The sequence below is a fragment of the Drosophila elegans genome, unplaced genomic scaffold (genome assembly GCF_018152505.1).
Source record: "Drosophila elegans isolate 14027-0461.03 unplaced genomic scaffold, ASM1815250v1 contig_208, whole genome shotgun sequence".
Lineage (NCBI taxonomy): Eukaryota > Metazoa > Arthropoda > Insecta > Diptera > Drosophilidae > Drosophila > Drosophila elegans.
This window is the reverse complement of record NW_024545578.1, coordinates 15,709,036-15,729,097: the sequence shown is the minus strand read 5'-3', so window position 1 is coordinate 15,729,097 and position 20,062 is coordinate 15,709,036. Positions and strand designations below refer to the sequence as shown.

The 20,062-nt window shown below is 42.6% G+C and overlaps 9 protein-coding genes across 16 annotated transcripts in view; 4 read left to right on the top strand and 5 right to left on the bottom strand.

The window, feature by feature from the left end:
* LOC108150250 (FH1/FH2 domain-containing protein 3) overlaps nt 1-8,561 on the top strand; it is a 42,721-nt gene extending 34,160 nt beyond the window's left edge. For 2 of the 7 annotated variants that reach the window (XR_005977233.1, XR_005977234.1), the window contains 12 exons: nt 31-252; nt 319-578; nt 1,106-1,243; nt 1,446-2,171; nt 2,342-2,543; nt 3,967-4,333; nt 4,400-4,546; nt 5,176-5,514; nt 5,924-6,639; nt 6,945-7,171; nt 7,634-7,765; nt 8,081-8,561. Coding sequence is in view for 5 of the 7 variants with exons in the window: in XM_041708268.1 (XP_041564202.1) it covers nt 31-252; nt 319-578; nt 1,106-1,243; nt 1,446-2,171; nt 2,342-2,543; nt 3,967-4,333; nt 4,400-4,546; nt 5,176-5,514; nt 5,924-6,639; nt 6,945-7,171; nt 8,081-8,154 (3,418 nt within the window). In the remaining 2 variants the exon portion in view is untranslated. Of the gene's footprint in view, nt 1-30; nt 253-318; nt 579-1,105; nt 1,244-1,445; nt 2,172-2,341; nt 2,544-3,966; nt 4,334-4,399; nt 4,548-5,173; nt 5,515-5,923; nt 6,640-6,944; nt 7,172-7,633; nt 7,766-8,080 lie in introns of all 7 variants that reach the window. The other 5 variants (XM_041708268.1, XM_041708271.1, XM_041708269.1 and 2 more) reach the window with 4 other exon arrangements.
* Nucleotides 3,129-3,611, bottom strand: LOC108150253 (acyl-CoA-binding protein). Its single transcript, XM_017278319.1, has 2 exons — nt 3,488-3,611; nt 3,129-3,425 (listed from the first exon to the last, which is right to left on the bottom strand). Exons 1-2 carry the CDS (start codon nt 3,494-3,496, stop codon nt 3,186-3,188), a joined length of 249 nt encoding a protein of 82 aa, XP_017133808.1. The 5' UTR covers nt 3,497-3,611; the 3' UTR covers nt 3,129-3,185.
* LOC108150252 lies at nt 8,447-10,817 on the bottom strand. The gene is made up of 5 exons (XM_017278317.2): nt 10,625-10,817; nt 10,403-10,555; nt 10,079-10,342; nt 9,150-9,671; nt 8,447-8,898 (listed from the first exon to the last, which is right to left on the bottom strand). The coding sequence occupies exons 1-5, from the start codon at nt 10,770-10,772 to the stop codon at nt 8,780-8,782; spliced, it is 1,206 nt and encodes a 401-aa protein (XP_017133806.1). The 5' UTR covers nt 10,773-10,817; the 3' UTR covers nt 8,447-8,779.
* Nucleotides 10,818-12,257: 1,440 nt separating this feature from the next.
* Nucleotides 12,258-12,930, bottom strand: LOC108150138. The gene is made up of 2 exons (XM_017278106.2): nt 12,837-12,930; nt 12,258-12,778 (listed from the first exon to the last, which is right to left on the bottom strand). Exons 1-2 carry the CDS (start codon nt 12,864-12,866, stop codon nt 12,344-12,346), a joined length of 465 nt encoding a protein of 154 aa, XP_017133595.1. The 5' UTR covers nt 12,867-12,930; the 3' UTR covers nt 12,258-12,343.
* Nucleotides 12,931-13,170: 240 nt separating this feature from the next.
* On the top strand, nt 13,171-14,265 carry LOC108150376 (covalently-linked cell wall protein 14). The gene is made up of 3 exons (XM_017278516.1): nt 13,171-13,327; nt 13,387-14,002; nt 14,059-14,265. Exons 1-3 carry the CDS (start codon nt 13,198-13,200, stop codon nt 14,192-14,194), a joined length of 882 nt encoding a protein of 293 aa, XP_017134005.1. The 5' UTR covers nt 13,171-13,197; the 3' UTR covers nt 14,195-14,265.
* On the bottom strand, nt 14,250-14,906 carry LOC108150378. The gene is made up of 2 exons (XM_017278517.1): nt 14,863-14,906; nt 14,250-14,806 (listed from the first exon to the last, which is right to left on the bottom strand). Exons 1-2 carry the CDS (start codon nt 14,881-14,883, stop codon nt 14,354-14,356), a joined length of 474 nt encoding a protein of 157 aa, XP_017134006.1. The 5' UTR covers nt 14,884-14,906; the 3' UTR covers nt 14,250-14,353.
* Nucleotides 14,907-15,485: 579 nt separating this feature from the next.
* On the top strand, nt 15,486-16,549 carry LOC108150166. 2 transcript variants are annotated; one of them, XM_017278136.2, is made up of 4 exons: nt 15,486-15,571; nt 15,625-15,730; nt 15,796-16,282; nt 16,349-16,549. In XM_017278136.2, the coding sequence occupies exons 1-4, from the start codon at nt 15,530-15,532 to the stop codon at nt 16,473-16,475; spliced, it is 762 nt and encodes a 253-aa protein (XP_017133625.1). In that variant the 5' UTR covers nt 15,486-15,529; the 3' UTR covers nt 16,476-16,549. The 2 variants fall into 2 exon arrangements, with proteins under 2 accessions (XP_017133625.1, XP_017133626.1); XM_017278137.2 differs by having other exon boundaries at nt 15,505-15,568.
* Nucleotides 16,533-18,235, bottom strand: LOC108150180 (spore coat protein SP96). The gene is given in 2 exon segments (XM_017278170.1): nt 16,533-17,120; nt 17,795-18,235. Coding segments are annotated over 2 exon segments (1,020 nt in total). The 5' UTR covers nt 18,227-18,235.
* A 637-nt stretch (nt 18,236-18,872) lies between these two features.
* LOC108150143 lies at nt 18,873-19,627 on the top strand. The gene is made up of 2 exons (XM_017278112.2): nt 18,873-19,378; nt 19,434-19,627. Exons 1-2 carry the CDS (start codon nt 18,873-18,875, stop codon nt 19,558-19,560), a joined length of 633 nt encoding a protein of 210 aa, XP_017133601.1. The 3' UTR covers nt 19,561-19,627.
* Nucleotides 19,628-20,062: the final 435 nt, after the last annotated feature.

Genomic DNA, 20,062 nt, shown 5'->3' with positions numbered 1-20,062 from the left:
ATTGTACTAATTTAAACATACTCTTCTCAGACTGCTTAAGGACTATGACAATGCCGATGCCGAGTTGGTAATCTACGCCACTTCGCTGATCAACAAAACACTAGCGGGCCTGAACGATCAGGATAGTTTCTATGACGAGAGCGATCTTCTGGAGCAACAGGGCATGGAAACCGTGATCCAGCGATATATGTCCAAGCCGGGCACTGACTTGGATCTCCTGGATCAGCTGCAACTGTACGAGGCTGTGCTGAAGTGAGTTTACTACTTATTTTGGGGATATCTAATGAGCTCAGATAACATCAATATTTTATTACTCAGATTTGAGGATGGTGAGTCGGACGGACAGCGTTTGCCGCAGAATTCAATGCGTAAAACGCAGCGTTATCGTCCGGGGACAAACACCACCGAAAGGCGCAAGTCTCGACGTCACAGCACTGACAATAGCCCCGCCCCCTTGACCAAGGTCCTGCCCACCACAGTCCTTCGGATGACGCCCACCCAGGGCACCTTGGATGAGGATAGTTCCGGATCCACCAACTCCACGGAATTCAGCGGGGGACTGTTTAATGAAAAGAAACGTAAGTTCTGGAATAAGAAACTAACCACAAATATAATATTACTACACAAGTAATGGCTATAAAAATATAAAACATATACAGCTGCGGTCATAATAATAGTAGTGGGACAAAGTAAAGTGCTTAAATACATACCTTCGAGGCATGGGAATACTTTAGTTTTAATTTTTTAAAATAATGTAGTAAATAATCGTTAAATAAATCCTTGGTTATCTGGACTTTGTGTTGGAATAAAAATATTTTTAATATCTGACCTATTCTTTAAATTAGAAACAAATAGAAATTGTTGTATCAATATTATTTTAAAATATTTTGAAATGTTATATCTATGATAAATTGGAATTTTGTATATGAACCAATAGTAAAAACTTCAAAAAATATAAAAATAGATTTATCAGTTTCTTTTAAACTATTGTAGTTTAGAAAGTTATTTTCATAAGCTAAAAAACTCAAATATTTATGACCGCAGCTAATGTAACGATATGGGGACAGTTAATTTATTATATGAACTTCTCCATTAATCCCATTAGCTCGCGATGGAGCAGGCGTAACTCCAGGACTTCGCAGGAGACGAGAGCGGGCGGAGCGGCACAAGAGCTTCCTGAAGGAGCAACAAGAGGCGGCGGCCAATGGCATATTTGCTGCTCTAGAGCAGCGCGAAGGTCTGGGTAAGTTTCGAATTGAATCAAAAGGAATAGTTTATACAAGCTGCTTTTGACTTGGGCGACTAACTAACTTGTGATTCTCTCTCCCACCACAAACGCTAATCACTGTGTGTATTATTGTCCCGCTGTTCACCCGCTGATCATGCTAACCACAAAACCAAAACAAAACAAATCAAAAACACCATCCATGCCAAATATAAAAAAGGCCAAATAGTAACTGCCATACCCGCCACCATCCAAGTCGGCGACAGTCCGCCCGAGTCTTTGCAACACGAGGAGCCGCCGTGCAACAACCTCAACGGAATCGGCAGCCTCAGTAACAACAATGTGAGCAGTCTCAGCTGCAATGACACGCCGAACAACAGCCTGCTGCTGATGAGTCCCAGCAAGCAATTGCTGACCGGCAGCCACAGCATCTCCATCATAAACAACAGCTTCGACAAGGCGAGCAATAACAACCAGAGCGAGTTCCTGACGAAGAAGAATCTGTTTCGGGAGCGCAATTCAACTGTGATCAGTGGCATTATGAAGAACATCCAGCAAACCGATAGTGCCTACAAGAAGTACGAGAACGAGGCGAATCGGCTGAACAACTACTACAGTCAGTCGCCCAAACACCAGATCCATCAGCCCATGCAGCCCGCACCGGAAGTGCTGTTGAGTCCCAAGAAAACGCTGAATGCCTCGGGATTTGACTTTGCTCCCGCTCCGCTGAGCTCCACCCCCGTTAAGTGTGATGTCCTGCCCGAGCCGGAGCCACTGAGTCCGGTTAGGAAGCCCGTGGCGGCCCACCCACCGCCACCTCCACCGCCTCCGCCACCACCACCGCCCCCTGGCTGGTGGCACGCCCCCATCTACAGCAGCCCGCCCGCAGCTCGAACCCTAACCAGTACTAACCCAGATCTGCTGCCGCGTCCTGTGGATCCTTCAGGTGGGTCTCAACCCTAGCCCCTTCTCACTCACCCCTTCTCACTCACCTGTGTGTTGCATACTCGCAAGCGCCGCCAAAAAAACACCCACATTGCATTGCGCACCTGCCGCTGCATACTTTCGAGAGCTGAAAATCATATGAATTGTGTTAACTTTTTGTTAATATCGCAGATATGGAGCACGAGGACAAGCAGCTGCTGCAGCAGCTGAAGCGGGACCACACCGTCAAGGACCTCACCCAGAAGCTGAGCAACCTGCCCATGAGTCCCACCCAGGAATCCGCCAATCGAGCCCTCGTCGGCGACATGTCCGGCCTCATTTCGAAAGCCAAAGAGGGTCTGGCCAAGAGCAAGAGCAAAGGAGAGATATCCAGGTAAGTGATCCGGATTGGAAGATTAAGATTACGTTCGCTCAGTGTGGAATACTATCATTGGGCGAATGGGGAACTAAAAGTTCATACCCTAGCTAATCTATTTAATTATTATTCACTTTCTTATAGAAATTTTACTCAGGGAATATTTAGAGAAAAGGCCATGCTTTAAATTGAATACCAGTTGGTTTTTTCGACAGAAAAATTATTGATGTTAGTTGTTTGACATTTTCATATAAATAACCTAATCAATTTTGGCACAAAGTTAAGGTACTAATCGAAATTATTTACATTTCCTTAAATGAAGCTGAATTGATGGCACTTCAATACAATGTGCCTTTTTCCCGCTTTCTACTTACGCTGGGCAATCTTAACTAGATTAGATAGGGTTTCCTTCTGTCTTTACATGGTTTATGGCCAGGATTTACGAGAATATATGGCGCCACCAGTGGAAGATAAGTATTTGAGCTAAGCCAGCAGCGATTAGCAGTGCCACGCTTGCTGGTCATCCGATGGCAAGTGTGCCAGGGCTCTATGACGCTAATCTCAAGCCGAACAACTCAAAGTTTAAATCAAACAGACAATCAATTAGTTCACAGGTGGTCAAGATTTATTGGGGTGTCGGACAGAGTCGTAAACTATGGCTTATCCGTAGATGGGGTTGTACTTCTCGTACAGGGCGATGTAGGCGGCCTTAGCGTCGTCGACGGACACTCCCTTGCGGCTCAGCCAGGCATCGTACTTGGCAGCGCCCTCGGCATCGGCGGGCTTCTCGATGGTGATGTCGCCCTCATGGATCTGCTTGTACAGGCCGTAGAACTCCAGGAAGACCTCCGTTGGGGGCTTCTGGCTGAAGGCCTTGGTCTTCTCCAGGATAGCGTTGAACTGCGGGGGCACAAACAGAATTAGCGATTCCCATATCCAGATCCTGACGATCGTCAACTTACATCGGCCATGTTGCTTGAGTTATGCCTGACAAATGTGTCTTGTCCCGCTCAGTGCACCACCTTTATACCGCCCGGAAATCGAAGAATTATGGTTAACAACTAACGCTTATCGGTATATAGCAATCGATAACGGTTGCCAATGCAAGCCGATAATGCGAAGAGTCCATTGTGCAAATGTAGCTAGATTAGATTTATGTGGCAGTTTCGTAAGAGTCCAGGTTTTCGCACGATCTGAGCAGTGCCAAAAAATCATGGTCCTATCATTGTTCGTCATCGGGTTTCTCGGATCTCTAGAAACTTGTATGTCCCGCCCCTCATCGCCTGATTTCTCATTTCTTATCGCCTTTAGAGTATATAGTGCGTCTGTCGCAGATAAGGTCAGACTAATCATTTATGAGACTTCTTAACATGATAACTGAAATTATTTGGGGGAAAGAAAGAAAGTTTAGTCCGATGATATAATATGTTTTACCATTTAGGTCTTCGAGTGTGGACCAGGACCTGAAGAAGTCTGAGCCCAAGAAGTCGGAGAACGAACTTCACTGGGAGGAGCTGGTTAGGAACAGGACGAGGCCCCTGAATCTCTGCGACCTGGACTTCACGGATCTGAGGGATGATGACGAGAAGGATGTGCTGGCTCCTCGTAGTCTGGGCGCCGGTATACCCCCTCCGCCACCGCCCCTGGGCGGAGCCATTGCCCCACCACCCATGATGCCGCCCAGCCTGGCACCGCCGCCCATGTTCGGATATGGCGGCAGTCTCACCAACAGCGTCAACTCGCTGAACGGATCTATAAATGGGGAGCTGGTCAACGGGAATAACACCATCAAAAAGAACAAGAAGACGGTAATTGAGCAGCAATTACCAATTTTATAAGAAATGAGAACTAATGGCTTTTATTTATACTTACAGGTCAAGCTCTTCTGGAAGGAAGTGCGCGAGGACATGATACCACAGGTGGTGGGCAAGACCATTTGGGATGAGTTGCCCGATGCCAATGTGGACACCCAGAAGCTCGAGCATCTCTTTGAGTCCCGGGCCAAAGACTTGATGACCAAGGTGCGTTTGGTAACATTCTAGCTGTTATAATTCCCAATTGGTCAGAGGTTTTCGAAATTTAACGAATCTACGATAAGTGTGATTAAATTAGCCATAGACTCTCCTTTAAGTGTATGTTGCGTTAACAAAATGCGAATGATTTTTGTATTCTTCTTTCCCCTATATTTATGGATATCTTGTATAATTCTTAATACATACTATAAATGTCGAACGGTCTGTTTGCGGATAAATCTACATAAATGTTGTGCTAAACTCAAAACCAAAATGCAAATAATTCTCAAATATTCAAATGTTTCCCATGTCTCTAGGAGGTGAGTGCCAATCAAAATGTTATTAAATTTGTTTGTCTTTCTGTCTCTCTCTCTCTCTATATATATCTCACCATATAACTCACGATCTGTCCATATTGTTTTGTGTTTTGGTGTTGGTTAATATCACTATTTCTTGCACACTCTCTCACACCCACGTACACTCGAAGAAACGAACAGAACAGCACAGAAACTCCTATCCAACTTTGCACTTTGCACTCTACACTCTCGTTTAATCTTTGCACCACTGTGTTTATTTTATATCTGACCGGTCGAACACACTGATCGAATGGTATTAACCCCATTTCGCTGACCTTGCAGAAACAACAAGAGCTGAACAAGAGCAAAGAGATCATCGTGCTCGACCACAAGCGCTCCAATGCCATCAACATAGCGATCACCAAGCTCCCTCCTCCGCGGGCCATCAAAACAGCCATCCTCAAGATGGACGCCACTGTGGTCACGCGCGAGGGCATCGACAAGCTGCTCAACATGCTGCCCACCGACGAGGAGCGGGGCAAGATTCAGGAGGCGCAGCTGTCCAATCCCGAGCTGCCCCTGGGCAGTGCCGAGCAGTTCCTGCTGACCCTGGCCTCCATTTCGGAGCTGGAGGCCCGCCTCAAACTGTGGGCCTTCCGCCTGGACTTTGACAACAGCGAGGTAAGTTTTCTTTGGATATCAAGGAACTTGATTTAAAGGTGTAGAAATATATATTTACAAAGTTATTTAAAAAATGGTGCTTTAACAGTAGGTTCGAAGCCAGGTTTCCAAGTCTTACATTTTAAAATAAGATTCAAAATACAATCCCAAAAAGAATTTTCATGTTTGAATACTTGTTTATATTTTAAAACCTCTTGAATTGTCTTTTGAGTTAGGTACTATTGCTATAATTTGCTCTGTTAAGAACGCTATGATTTCTAGAAATTGTTTTGAAGCAATGGATTATTGCTATTATCGTAAGGATGCTTAGATTTCCATACAGTTTTTTCAGACATAAATAGCTGAAGGTAAATGTTGTATTTTACTTAACTAAACTAAATTTAAATTTTCTTATATTACCCAACCACAGAAAGAGATTGCGGAACCCCTGATGGATCTCAAGCAAGGCATTGAGATCCTGCGTCAGAACCGCACCTTCCGCAGCATCCTCTCCACGCTGCTCTCCGTGGGCATCTTCCTGAACGGAGCTCCGGTCAAGGGATTCCAGATCGAGTACCTGGCCAAGGTGCCGGAGGTGAAGGACACAGTGCACAAGCACTCGCTGCTGCACCACCTTTGCCACATGGTCATGGAGTCGAGCAGCGACACCAGCGATCTCTACTCGGAGATTGGACCCATCACGCGAGCCTCCAAGGCGGACTTCACAGACTTGGCCCACAATCTCAACCAACTGGAGGCGGAATGCAAGGCGTGCTGGGATCGTCTGAAACTGATTGCCAAACACGACTGTCCGCCGCCGCTGAAGCAAAAGTTGGTGGACTTCCTGGCCGACTGTGCGGAGCGCATCATCATCCTGCAAATCGTCCACCGGCGGGTGATGAACCGCTACCGCAAGTTCCTCCTCTGGCTGGGCATGCCGCAGCACAGTGTGGCGGAGTCGCGGCCCAACGAGTTCTGCCGGACACTGTCCGAATTCGCACTGGAGTACCGCACCACCAGGGAGCGAGTGCAGCAGCAGCTGGAGAAGAAGGCCAACCACCGCGAGAGGAACAAGACGCGCGGCAAGCTGATCATCGACATGGCCAAGTTCAAGACCAAAGATGACGTGGCCGACGACGAACTGAAGTGAGTATTGAGGGCATTACATCATAAATTCTTATCATTCCATTTCCAAAGATATTTTATAATCTAGTCACCAATATTAACATGACTTAAGTACATCATATTGAAACGATAAGTCAAACCAAATCACCTGCTTATCGCTATTCAAATGACCCGAATTTCCGGAAATATAATATGATAAGCTTTTTTAAAGTGAGACTAACATTTCTCAACGGCTTATTGCTTTATCAGAGGAAAGGGTTTTATAGATTTTTACATTTACAAAAAGATTTAATGTGATCTAAAGATTAAAACTTTTTGTGTTACAGAAAATTGCTAGACACATCTAGTGCAGATCAGGCTGATGGAACGCTCACCTGGCGGAGAAGGCGGGCGGAGCAGCTCCGTTCGCCGATCACCCGCCAGAGTGAGGAGCAGTTCACCGACGGTGACGATGAGATATTGGAATCTCTTGTGAAAACCGCCACAAAGGCACCCGGAACCCGGACAACTCCAAGGGAACGGAAACGGACGCGTCACGCGGATCGCAAATCATGTAAGTTGACCGCTCCCACAAGTCAATCCATTCCAGATCCACGTCCAAAAACTCTGACAGTGAGAATACGTTTTTTAATGAAAAGGTGCTGGTCTATATCTTTTCGAATCACACACAGCGCGCTATGTGTATAACCTCTAGCTGGATACTTCAAAACCAGAAACACACTACACCAGCAGCAACAATTCCAAAAAAAAACTATATAATTTTATAAATATGTATTTACCACACACAAAATTCCAAATTCACACGAAGCCCTGCAGTTGTTCCCCTATTTACAATATATTCCCCATTTCGCAGCTTTTTTCCCCCTAGTTTTGCCAGCTTACGAATCTGTTGCCTTTATATTGGGTTTTAATTTCTTTCCATTTCGTTCTATTACCATTAACGCACCAATCCAACAAACCAAATAAAAAATCAATAAAACCAAACCCAACCAATCTGAAATATTGACTATCGAAGTGAAGCGCAGCCGCACGCGCGAAGGATTCACAGTTGAAAGAGCACCATCGCCGTAGAAAGCGTTACTGTTAACCGTATCCGTAACCGTTGCCAAAAGAACAGCCAACTGTTTTTTAGGTTTTACCTTTTTTGGTTAGTGAATTGATTTGTGTTGAGTTCTACACCTTTTGTTTTCGAATAATTTGTTTCAACCCCAATTGGCTGATACTTGTTTCAGCCTTGTTTTGTATTTTGTTAAAGATCCGGGTTTTATTGCATGGAAAAATGGGTCGGCTTTTGCCTACACACCTATTTGTATATATAAATTGCATTTGCATGTGGCCTAACGGATTTTCAAAAATAAATGCTGCATGACCTAAAGACTTAACATAGAATGACAGCCTAACTAAATCATTGTTGTAAGTCTTTTTGATTTTTATTACAACACATTTGATTCATGTTTTGCAGTGCGTCGCACGCTGAAGAACGGTTTGACCGAAGAGGAAAAACAGCACGTGGCTGCCTTAATACAAACCTATTAGGATTAGGCGATTACCGCATCACGTAGATACCCGCATCACATCCGAGATAATCCCATCCCCAGTGACGTCACAAGTCGGGCACTACGCGCACAGACTGAAATTGGCGATCTCAGGCGAGCAAGCGAACCCAGAAAATCCCTTTTATACGACAACGTGCGCATCATCAGTACTGCAACGATATACTTGTATAAGTACCAACAACATCAACGAAAATGTCCTTAAACAAAAGCGTTTTTCCTCGTGTTTTTCTGTTATTTAATTTTTTGTTTTTGCTTCAGCTAAGTATTATTAATTAAACGTAATTCAAAAAACCTGTATTAGTAGTTGAAAACGATTTCAATGTTACAATTTCGATCACAAGAAATTTCGATATCCCGACCCACATCATTAAAATTTGTACCAAAATACGACACGATTTGTGCTTTCTAAATTAACTTAAATCTACAAGTTATGTCTAACTTAATTACGAAAATCAATAAATAAATACATATTTATTACATATAAAAAAATATGCGCGTTTTGTGTGCGACTTCTGCAGCGCCAATCACAATTTCCTAGCGATTTTTCTCGCATGGGTCATGTCAAGGGTTTTAATAAAGAGTATTGCATACTTTTTGGATGAGCACTAGAAACCATTTGTACATGGCTGCTGAACATAATCAAGGCAAAATCCCCGGTTGTCTATATCATTGGGAGCCTCTACGCCATCCGTGTGGAAGTAAAGTCTAAATGGACGAACGCTGGCTGTCAGGATATAAAGGAAATTATAGATGATATTATTAACAAGTCAAGGAAATCAATTAATAGGTGATAAAAAATGAATACTATAAACTCCAACTTTAAATTAAAAAAATTTTAGGAATTGTTATATTTTGTTACAATATAATAAAGATCTTAGATTTCCCCTTTAAATTTGAATACAAGAGTTTCTAGAAATCTCTGCAAAATAATTGAACAACTTTGAATTTGAAATAATACCTTATAATTTTACTTACACTGCACCGTTTTGGCCAGCATCCCAGCCTCCGCGCTGAAAGTTCCGCCACAAACGCGATCCTCACAACCGGGCAGAGGAGGAATCCTGTCCGCCGATCTAATGCAGCCAATCAGAAGCCAATCGCTGACACACCCACTGGTGGTGGACACCTGAGATCCTCCACCACCCACCATTGTGGGCACAGGATTGTTCGAGTTTCCAGTCAGCGTAAACGCCCTCGATCTGTTGTTCTCCAGATCTGGACAGGCGTTGTACTGAATTCCGCAGAAGTTTCGCTCGTTACGAATACAGATGCTGTAGTCCTGGTTGGACAATTGTCTTCCAGCCAACGTGTTGTAATTGAAGCTGCGCACCCTTCCACTAATGGCCGTGTAGTACTGCAAACAGCCTTGATCCGCTCGACTTATGCTGCCGCAGTGGATTTGGGTGACGCGAATGCGCCACAGACGAGGAAAACTTGCGCTGGTGATCACCGACAGAACAATCGGGTTGCTCTGCCCCAGACCCGCGTCAATGTACACTGCGAAAACACAAGGTTGGCATTGAAAAGTAAGCCGCTTTTGTTTAGTATTTGTACACACGGTCTGGGGGTGATTTTTATATATTAAACATAATATTTGTCAAGTCATAAGCATAAGATGATGACTAACAATGCACTCCACTAAGCCGATATGGATTGGTATATTATTTAAACAAGCTGTGAAATTGAATTTCAAAAAACACTTAGAAATTTAAAAATTAAAAATAAATTAAAAAAAAAAAATTTGCCACAAATGGAAAAATTACGGAAACACAATAAATTGTCTTTCACTCTTAAAAAATAACACAACTGGTCTTTGCAAAATTAAATTTAGCTATTAAGCTTTTCATACTTTTCGTTGAATAATCAATTTGTATTAGTTTGATCAAATCTTCTGGCGAACTCACTGTGATCTCCGGTTGAACTGCCACAAATTGTGGGTGTGGGACTGCCGCCCGATATCAAGAGCTGGTCCTGATTGCACAGATGATTGGCCGCTTCTGGAGGGGCTATTGAAAACATATCCAAGTCCAGTCGCAACTGGCATATATCCGGGTGAAGTTTTTGCACCGTCACCTGGCAACTTCCGGTGCCGTCGTAGACATCCGGATGATTTGGATTTACAAAGTACGTGGAGTTCTCGCGTATGATACCGCCGCATGTCTGAAGGACTGAACAAAACAAATAAATAAATGCATTTTACCGGGACTCGCAGTCAGGTGAAAACTTACAGATGCAACACACGCCATAGCCACCGCCACAGGGACCAGCTGGAATGCCATTTCTCAGCACACAATCCTTGCTGGGAATGCAATTTCCCTGTTCGCCCGAAGGCGCTGAACAGCTGCCAGGACCAATGGGAACCAGGGCAAAAATGGGCAAAACTGCTGGGTGTTACACAAAATTTAATTCAAACACTCTGTCTATTGATGGTAATAGGTTTTAGGACCCACACTTGGATTCTCGCCAACGCGGAGCGGGTGTTAGCCATTTGCTGCCGAAAAGCATGTCCCGCCAACTATTTGTCGGCACTTGCTTGTGCACTTTACAGGTGGCCAGGACCAAAAGGCTGAAAGCCACAGTCAGTTGCATGGGCAACATGGTTAATAATCCACTGGGGAGATCGGTAGGCAGTTGGCAGATCCGCTCGCGTTGATTTGTGACTTTGTTATGAAAGGCTGCGCTTGCGGGGGCGACAATTTATTTCACTCGGCGTGGCAAAAAGTTTAATGACCGCAATTTGTTCAACGCTTTTCGCTTTTTAGTTTTACTAAGCCCCCAGCTGAGTTTAGCTGAATATTAATTACAATAACAAAACGCAATCGTCACAACAATTAGATGCGCCACAATCAGCGAAATGCCGGGGGGCCCTGTTGGATTTTTTGGCTGTGTTTGGATGGGAAGTGGTCCCATCTCTGTGCTCTCGCTTTTCACTGTTTGTTTCCTGTTGCGAATTTGTTTTTCCACACCTCTGGGCGCCCATTAAATGTGGAGCAACTCCTCTGCAGACCGAAAATCAAAGCATTAAAGTGCTGAGCAATTTGATTTGGGTATCTGCAGCACCGTAAACAAATGTTACAGTATATAACAATTTTACACCACTTTGACGTCATTGCTTCACATATCTAATTTGATTACGCAGCACCGACGAAATTGGGTCAATGTCAATTAAGTTGCTTAATTCAATTAGGGTGTATTTAAAATTGATGAAGGTATTTTTTTTGGTTTTTTGGCTTACTTCAAAACTTATTTTTTTTTTATTCTGAGGCCAAAGAACTGACCTTCGCAACGGAATTTGCACTGCTTTTGTCCCTGGTAACGTGAGATGACCAAAACAATGATAAGCTTTTAGCTGAAGGGTGATAAAAAGTTTTATATGGCGCGAGTTCTTGAAAACTTATTTGGGACTTTGACTTATTTACAAACAATAAAAGAAGACTATGAAGGACAACTAAAAGTTATTTTATCAAAATATCATGCTGATATTAATAAAGCCAAGAAATAAATGTTGTTAGTTTTTTTTACAATACCTTTGGCTATTATATAGAAAACTATTTGATTAGCTGTTTACCACGCTCATACCATAGCTCTTAAGAAATAATTTGTAATACTTGGAAGAGTAATTGCAAATGAAAACTTATTAAAAATCTTGTAAGCCCAATTCTGTTCTATTCAAAAAATGTTAAAACCATTTTAAATTAAAACAAAAATCATAGAATGCAAACAATAATTAAAAGAAAACCAATACGTAAAGAACTAAAACTTTATGTGTCTGGTGTTTTGTAATTTCTATGAATCTCACTTAAGTTAACAATAATGATCAATTATCATAACAATGATAGCAAAAAAATGAATAATAAAAATAAATATTTGACTATTTAATTAAAGATTTTATATATAATATTGATATTAATTATTAAATCTTAATAACAGTGCATATTTAACTGCATGCTTAAGAATTAAAATATTTGAATTAATGTGATAAATATTAGATTTAAAATAGTTTTTGTTTGATTACCAGTGCGCTGCTGATAGGGTTAAAGTCGAGTTGCGCCTTTTAATGAAACAAATAAATGTCATTATTAATTAAAAACATAAAAAATTTATATTTATTTATTTGAAAGGTATTTTTTTTTATTTTGTACAAATGTTTAAAACTCATTTCCTTTACTCTAAAGCGGAGCTTCTCTGTCGCACTCAACGGAACCGCCAGCTTCGCAAAGGTCCACGCAGTATTTGCCAGATTTAATGGAGCAGATCTTGTTGTCCTTGCACTTGGTGACCTGGCTGGTTAGAGTGGACCCGTCGCACATCTGGAAGGTGGTGCGGCTGGTGCAGACGAACATGCTGGACCCATCGCAGGAGGCGCAGGATCCATCGGCAGCGGATTCCGAGCAGGCTGGTTCAAAGGCGCCCTTTTCTATGCATATGATTCCCAGGCTGGTGCAGACCTGACCATCGCCACAACGGGCGATCTGATTGGGAGCCACATTGGGGGAGCAGAACCTGTAGTGTGTTTCATTCAGGCAGGCCACTCCGTTTTCCTGGCAGTTATTGCACAATCCGAGGACCACCACAGCCATAGAGCTAAAGGCCACAAAAAGGCACTGAACAGTGGAATTATTATTATGGTTTTCCCCTTACTAAATTCCCTCATAAGCTTACCAGATTTCTCAGCATTTGGGACTGTTGCATTTTGCTTTTTTGATGCTTCCTAACGGACTAACTGAAGTAGCCATCAGGTACAGGCTTTTATAATAAACAGACAGTGAGCAACAGCAGATAGCGTTAGAGTTTTATACTGAGGATTAGGTATGCTAAAGTTCTAAAAATATATGGCACTATTTGCCAAGAAGCGCTCCCGTGCTACTCGAAGATTACCTTACTAGGAAGAACAGCTTTACGGTCGCTGCTCGGCATTGAAAGATAAATGTTATGGCCCCGGGACCACTATAAAGATATGACCCCAGTGCGGGGCTTATAAAGCTGTGTGGTTCCTCCTTTCCGATTTAATCGTAAACTCACAATGAAGGCGTTCATGCTGATCGCAGTGCTGGCGGCTCTTTTGGCCTCGGCCACCGTAAATGCCTCATGTGGTCGGTGCGTGGATTCGCACAGCTGCATCGGTGAAAGGGAATTCCAGATATGCTTTGACGGTAAGGTGGCCTAACTTTCTCTTGGGAATCTTCCAACTTATGACTTACTAATTTTGTAGGTATTCGCGATCAGACTGTCAACTACACCTGTCCCGACGAAACTCCCATTTGCACGGACTACAGTGTTATTTGCTTTGCCAACGGTACGGATGTCCAACGTGGCTGTGGTGATGTCTCGAAATGCGGGCAATGCGCCGGATCGGCAACCTTCGCCTGCACTTCGCTGACCACCTTTGCGATTTGCAACAATGGCGAGGTTTCCGCCAAAGATATATCCTGTGCCGAGGATTACGTTTGCAGTGCCTCAAAAGCTGGCATCGGAAATCCATGTGTTACCCGCTGCGAATCCACCGATGATGACATATGCGATCGGATTGTGGAATCAAAAGATGATAGCACTACTACAACTTCTGATACGCCAACAACAGGCTCCACTTTGGAATCGAGCACAGAAAGTTCTTCAACAGATGCTTCCACGACAACCAGTGATTCATCTACCGGAAGTTCTGCTGAAAGCTCCACAGAAACTCCTTCTTCAGAAAGTTCCTCAGTCACGGAGGCCAGCAGCAGCACCGAAGGCACCGCTACAACTCCAGTCTTCAACGAAATCGTCTATTGCCAAGGAATTAGCTCAACGGGTCGCTATCCCATACCCAACGATACAGTCTGCACCAGGTATTTAACTTTTCATTGATCGTGAAAGAAATATTAATTATTCCGGATTTTTCCAGCTATATCTACTGTGTATATAAGAAAAACAACTGGGCAGGAATCCTCTATAATTGTCCCAAAGAGAAGCCCTATTTTAACGCAGACATATTCAATTGTGCAACTGTAAGACCAGCTAATGCGGGTTGCACTAATTAATCCTAAATATTTGTTGTGTGCTTATTTTATAATAAACAAAAAAGAAAATTAAAAGTATATTTTAAAGTCCAGAGGGGTTTATTAATTTTCACAATATTAAATATTCTGTAACAATTAAATTACTATTCCCCTTGATAGTTTTACAGATGGATTCAATACTTATCCCTGCAAAGGTGACTCTCTATCGCACTGAAGACCAGTACCTGAATTCATTGCTTTGCAGCGATCCACACAAAATTGCCCTTGACCTATGGCACAAAAGGTGTTATCCTTGCACTTTGTGATTTGGCTGGAAAGTTTATCCCCATCGCACATCTGAAAGGTGGTTCGACTGGTGCAGACAAACAGGGATGATCCATCGCAGGAGGGACAATTTACGACGGCATCCGAGCCACAGGAAGGTGGAACCACTCCCCTGGGCATGCAGAATTTGGCATAGCTGGTGCAGACCTGGTCATCGGGACACTGCATCACCTGGTCCGGTGAAACGCTGTCCAGGCACAAACTGAAGTGGGTCTCATTCACGCACTTCACATGATTTTGTTGGCACAAATTGCATGTTGAGTCGCCGATAACGGCAACTACCATGAAAGTTATAGCCACGTTGAAGCACTGTAAAAAACCACTTGATAATAAAACGATTTTTAAGGATTTGGATATTAAATTACCAAAGTTCTGAGGAACTGCATTATGCACGCTCTGAGATTTTTAAGCCGACTAAATGCAAAATTTGTCATGCGATTTTATTAATAACCGCAAAATGCAAATAGTGCATCTGCTTTTATGGGGCCTTACTCCTAATATATGACAATAATAAAATAGTATCTGGTAAATGCACTTAATGACCTCACACTCAGATGATATAATATAATAACTTTACGTAAAGTTCATAAACCTCTTTAAACAAGTAGTTTTAAAAGATCAATTTGAAGTCTTGTATTAAATGCGGTCAATAACCTTAGTATAAATATTTATATGCCAAAACAGTTTTTGTTCGGAATAATGGCAATAAAGAGAATTGAAAGAACATTGACCAATTACTAACAACTTTCTTTGCGCAAGTCGTTCCACCTTTTGAAAACCTTGTAATTAAAAGAGTTATTCGACTTCTGCTCAATGTCCGCAACCACATACCAATCATAACCATTAGAAACGTTCTCATCATAAGACCCCATAAAACAGCGATCATGTGGAAAGCCAAGTCAAATAAAACAATTAGCAGAGAAAAGTAAAGAGTAGATAAACATTGGAGACTAGACATTGTAGTTATCATAAGCCAACTTTTAGTATCTTCAGAGCCTTGACAGTGAGCAGAAGCAGTTCGGAAACCTAAAAATGTTATACAGGATTGAAAATATAGTCAAAGGACTTGTGGTGGTAAAAGTTTTTTTGGTATTTAAGAAGAAAATTTAATTTAACTCATTTTACAGGTGTTGCTGGCTTTTATGGTTGCTCAAACTGTGTCCGATTGCAATGTCTGTCAATCAAATAAAGTGGCCTGCATCAACTCCACCTCCTTTTACTTGTGTTTTGGAGGTGAGTTTAAAATATAATCCAAAGAAAATGTGAATAATAACTAATATATGTTAATGGGGTTTAAGATGGAACCCCTCACCGTGACCAGTTGTACCATTGCCTGGAGGGCTTCGACTGCACAAATCTCACGGCTATTTGTGTTCAGAAAAGCAGCCAACGTCCTCCGAGCTGTGGCGATACCTCGCAATGTGGCCAGTGCAGCGCCAATCGGAACTATCTGTTCGCTTGCCAGAGTCGTGGCATCTTTCAGATGTGCTATGGAGCCACCAGGCCCACTGGAAAGTTCGGGTATTGCCCCCCGGGAACGGTTTGCGATGCCACCAGCACTGCGATTTGTGTGCCCGAGGTCGAAGGTCAAACGCTCACATGCGACATAAATGACGAACTGGTGGACACCACCACTGCGTTCCCGGTGACCACCGAAAGTAGCAGCACGGATTCTACAGTGAATACCACTACTGAACTCACGCCTGTGACACCGGCGCAGATGTGCGCCCAGCGAAATGCCACTGGACTTTTTCCCGTCTCACCCGAGGATCCCTATTGCCAGCGGTGCGTGCATAACAATGCGTAGAATTTTCCACATCATTCATGCTATTTACCCACTTATCTTTACAGCTACATTAGTTGCTACTTTAAGAATAACGTTCTTATCAGCTCGGCGGAATATAACTGCCCGACGGATTCGTACTTCGTTTCCCAAACTCAGAGATGCGACTACGCTAATCCGGGCTACTGTCTGTAGGGCTGAACTCACGCACCCAATAAACCATCAAATACTCTTCGCTTAGAGAATGCTTTATTAATTTAGATCCACGCCGTTTAGGCTCAGACTTGCCACTGTGGTGGAGCAAGTGGCTGGCAAAGAGGTCACGCACATTTTGCTGGCACTGTTGTAGTACAAGCTGCCGGGACAGGTGTACAGGTGGCCATTCCATGCTCCGTCCAGGAGGAAGCACTCGATGTACTGGCGACAGGTGGTGCTGGCCACCGTGCCCACGGGATAGGAGCCGGCCGACTGCATCTTCTTGCAATATGCTCCGGGATTACTGGTCGTGGGTGCCGCCGTCGTCGTGGAAGTGGTGGTTGCCGTGGTGGAACAGGTGGACGGCATGCCGGGCACACACATTCCCGAGGAGCTGTCGAAGAACAGGGAGCCCGGACAGGTGTAGGTCTGACCAATCCAACTGCCGCTGACCAAGGTGCAGTAGATATACTGTCGACAGGTCGTATACGCGTTATATCCGACCGCATACCTTCCCTCCGACTGAACAGCCGCACAGTATGCGGATGCGGAACTGGTGGAAGGTGGTGCCGCTGTGGTGGTGCTGGTGGGGCGGCTCGTCGTTCTGATGGCTGTGGCAGCAGCATACGAACAGGTCGCCATCACCTAGGCGGATGTGCATATTTATTATTCACTATGTGGCAGAGACAAATATTTTATTCTGTCACTGAAAATGAAGTCTTTTATTGAAAAGCACGTGCAAAACAAAATTGCAAGCTTTTAAAACTAAAAGGAAATGCATGTGATCCATAAATTAATCTTAAATGATTTTTTCTCCTTTTGCCATTTATGAAAGCCTAAAAGTTTTGCCTAATAGAGCTTAAGCTTAAAAGGTTTTGGGTAATGATTTAGTTTGTATTTTAAGTTTGTATTTTAAGAAGATTTAAATTATATGACTTTGAATTATATTTAACTCTGATAATTTTAATGGAAGTTTTCTATAGAATTTTATGAAAATCTTTCATTTTCTTTGTGCTAAAATGTTTGTTTACTTTTGGGTAAGTTATTTATTTAAAGATGAGTAAGTCAAATGCAATAAGACCACAAAAAGCGTCTAATAAACTAGAATATTATCTTGAAAGAACATAACTAAACACACTTTTCCTTTAAGCAAACAGTATACAAAGTGTTTTTGTACTCCCATCAGTGGTTATGAATCCTAACAGAATAGAATTTCTTGATTGTTTAATTTCCTCTCCAACTTCCTCCTGCACCTGTTCCTTTTTGAGACATCACATTTCCGCTCAAGAAGACCAAAACTTAAGGAAGGACAAACTTACCCCACTGGCTGGCAGACCGCATATCTGGGTTTCATTGGTGTTGCACACATAGCCGGAGGCACAGGTCCCCACCGAATCCTAGACGGTATTTGTGCCCAGGCAGAGGGCGAAGCTCTGGGTTCCGGTGCAGGCAAACGTTTGGGTCGCATCGCACTGGTTGCACGACTGGCAGTCCGCCTGACTGCCGGATGACGTATTCTGCGGCTGGCAGAGCACCCCGCCCGATCCGCTCACACAGACATAGCCGCTGGGGCAGGCGGTGGGCGTGGCCGTGGACTGGACACCCACCTGGCAGGCCTGCATCTGGGTGGGGGAGTAGCAGGTCAGGTTGTTGACAACGTTGCAGACGTTGCAGGTGCCGCGGGTCGAGGACACCAGAAAGGCCAACAGGAGCACGAGGCTAAGTGGCAAACCAAGGCGGTTGGGCGACATTCTTGGCTGCAATTGTTTTTCAACTGATGTCTGTGGCCAGCAGTCAGGTGGCTTAAATAGAGCGTTGTTGGTTTTTGGCAGCTATTTTGCAGATTGCTCTTAATCCGCAATGACCTCGGCTGACGGGACCTTGAAAGGTGCTCCAATTTAGATAAAGCTACCGGCGTTTCAGTCGAGCCGAAAAGCTTTGCATACTTTTCGGCGACTACACATTTTTCGTTGCTCCGGTCTGCACAAAAAAAATTACCTAACATCGCGATGCATCGATTTTAAATCAAGCTTTATTAAACAAGTGTTTTTCAAACATTTATAAATTATATAATTTATTTAATTATATATTTATTCTCAGAAAAAAAATTTTCAAAATATTTTTTTAAATATACCAATTTTTGCACTTAATTTTTAAGTCACACAGGTTAACGAGAACGAAAGCTACATTTTACAAACTACAGTTTCGCTCTAAATACTATTAAGATAAGATATAAAAAACTGGAAAAAATATGTACTATGTATATTAAATGGCAATTGAAAATGCATGCATCCACTTATATTTCTGTGCAAATACCTTAATCTAAATTCGCTTTCTGGATAAGACTGATACCTATATCTGGCTGCGGTTTAGTGAAAGCCCCAGTCACTCTTGAAGATGCTGCGCCAGCTGCTCGGTCTGGGAATTCTTTTGGCCATCCTGGTGGGATTTAGCCAGGGCGAGTGCAATGCCTGCTCGGCGGAGAGCAATGCAGCCTGCGTGTCCACAAACCAATACCAAAACTGCACGGACAATATTCCGACGGGGCCCATCTACACTTGTCCAAACAATACCAACTGCACTGGATCGGCGGAGCGGTGCACTTCTAATGCGACTCTATTCTCCTGCAATGATTGCAATAAGTGTGTTGGCAAACTGAATTTTACCTGTACAGGTCCCAGCACTTTTTCGCGTTGTGATGGGTTGAGTGTAGTAAGCGTTGAGTACTCGTGTTCATCAGGGCAGGTGTGTAATATCAACAACAAGAACTACTGTGCACCCCCGATAAATGGAACAGGCGCCACCTGTTCGTATTACAACAGTACAACCGTAATCGTAGATTTTTGCAACACAAAAGCCTCCACGGGTCGCTTTCCATATCCCAATGATTCCAGCTGCCTTAGGTGAGCTTTTGGATTAACTGATGATCTCCTAATTTCTAAATATTTCTATCTACAGATATATTTATTGCTTTAGTAAAGGATCCACATGGATTGGAAATACCTGGAAATGTCCTTCAAATAAACCTTATTTTAGTAACATCACTTTAAATTGTGTTACTAATAAACCTTTGACTTGTGTTTAAAATTTATCTTTAAGGAAATGACAGCCTTGAAAAACTTTAGAATTAAAAAAACTGTTTTTTTTCAAAGCAAAGTTAAATATCTTTGTTTATCAGTCTGCACTTACCGTTGATCTTTGGTAAATAATTTAAAAACAAGTGTTTGAGGGACAAGTAATAAAAAGATAAAACGCGTTGCACAAAAGGTAAATATTCAGTTTATTAACAAAGAAGCGTGGAAAGGGCACATGTTAACAAAATAAAAAGTTTAAAAATAAATATAGTTAAATTATTATCCTTATTAATTTTATTATTAATTATTCTTTTATAAGTAAGACATTTTATTTATTGACTTCCTTAAAGTCTTCATTATTTTGAATTTAATTAAATGAAATAAATGAAACTAGGCCTTAAATTAAGGCTTTTATTAATATAATGATTTGTAAGATATATATATATTCATTAAAAAGTCTGTGCATTAGATTTCATAAAATTGAAATGGTCTTTAGTTGAGTTTCTTGCACAA

Excerpts from the sequence above, each read along its gene's own strand:
- LOC108150143 (XM_017278112.2), top strand. The coding sequence starts at position 18,873 with ATGCTGCGCCAGCTGCTCGGTCTGGGAATTCTTTTGGCCATCCTGGTG. Across the intron at positions 19,379-19,433 it reads AATGATTCCAGCTGCCTTAG|ATATATTTATTGCTTTAGTA; the intron begins GTGAGCTTTTGG and ends TTCTATCTACAG.
- LOC108150378 (XM_017278517.1), bottom strand. The coding sequence starts at position 14,883 with ATGCAGTTCCTCAGAACTTTG. Across the intron at positions 14,807-14,862 it reads TGCAGTTCCTCAGAACTTTG|TGCTTCAACGTGGCTATAAC; the intron begins GTAATTTAATAT and ends GGTTTTTTACAG.
- LOC108150252 (XM_017278317.2), bottom strand. The coding sequence starts at position 10,772 with ATGTTGCCCATGCAACTGACTGTGGCTTTCAGCCTTTTGGTCCTGGCC. Across the intron at positions 10,556-10,624 it reads GCGTTGGCGAGAATCCAAGT|TTTTGCCCATTTTTGCCCTG; the intron begins GTGGGTCCTAAA and ends AACACCCAGCAG. Across the intron at positions 9,672-10,078 it reads CAGTTCAACCGGAGATCACA|TGTACATTGACGCGGGTCTG; the intron begins GTGAGTTCGCCA and ends GTGTTTTCGCAG.
- LOC108150376 (XM_017278516.1), top strand. The coding sequence starts at position 13,198 with ATGAAGGCGTTCATGCTGATCGCAGTGCTGGCGGCTCTTTTGGCCTCG. Across the intron at positions 13,328-13,386 it reads ATTCCAGATATGCTTTGACG|GTATTCGCGATCAGACTGTC; the intron begins GTAAGGTGGCCT and ends CTAATTTTGTAG. Across the intron at positions 14,003-14,058 it reads AACGATACAGTCTGCACCAG|CTATATCTACTGTGTATATA; the intron begins GTATTTAACTTT and ends GGATTTTTCCAG.
- LOC108150166 (XM_017278136.2), top strand. The coding sequence starts at position 15,530 with ATGTTATACAGGATTGAAAATATAGTCAAAGGACTTGTGGTG. Across the intron at positions 15,572-15,624 it reads TAGTCAAAGGACTTGTGGTG|GTGTTGCTGGCTTTTATGGT; the intron begins GTAAAAGTTTTT and ends CTCATTTTACAG. Across the intron at positions 16,283-16,348 it reads GAGGATCCCTATTGCCAGCG|CTACATTAGTTGCTACTTTA; the intron begins GTGCGTGCATAA and ends TTATCTTTACAG.
- LOC108150138 (XM_017278106.2), bottom strand. The coding sequence starts at position 12,866 with ATGCAACAGTCCCAAATGCTGAGAAATCTG. Across the intron at positions 12,779-12,836 it reads CCCAAATGCTGAGAAATCTG|TGCCTTTTTGTGGCCTTTAG; the intron begins GTAAGCTTATGA and ends TCCACTGTTCAG.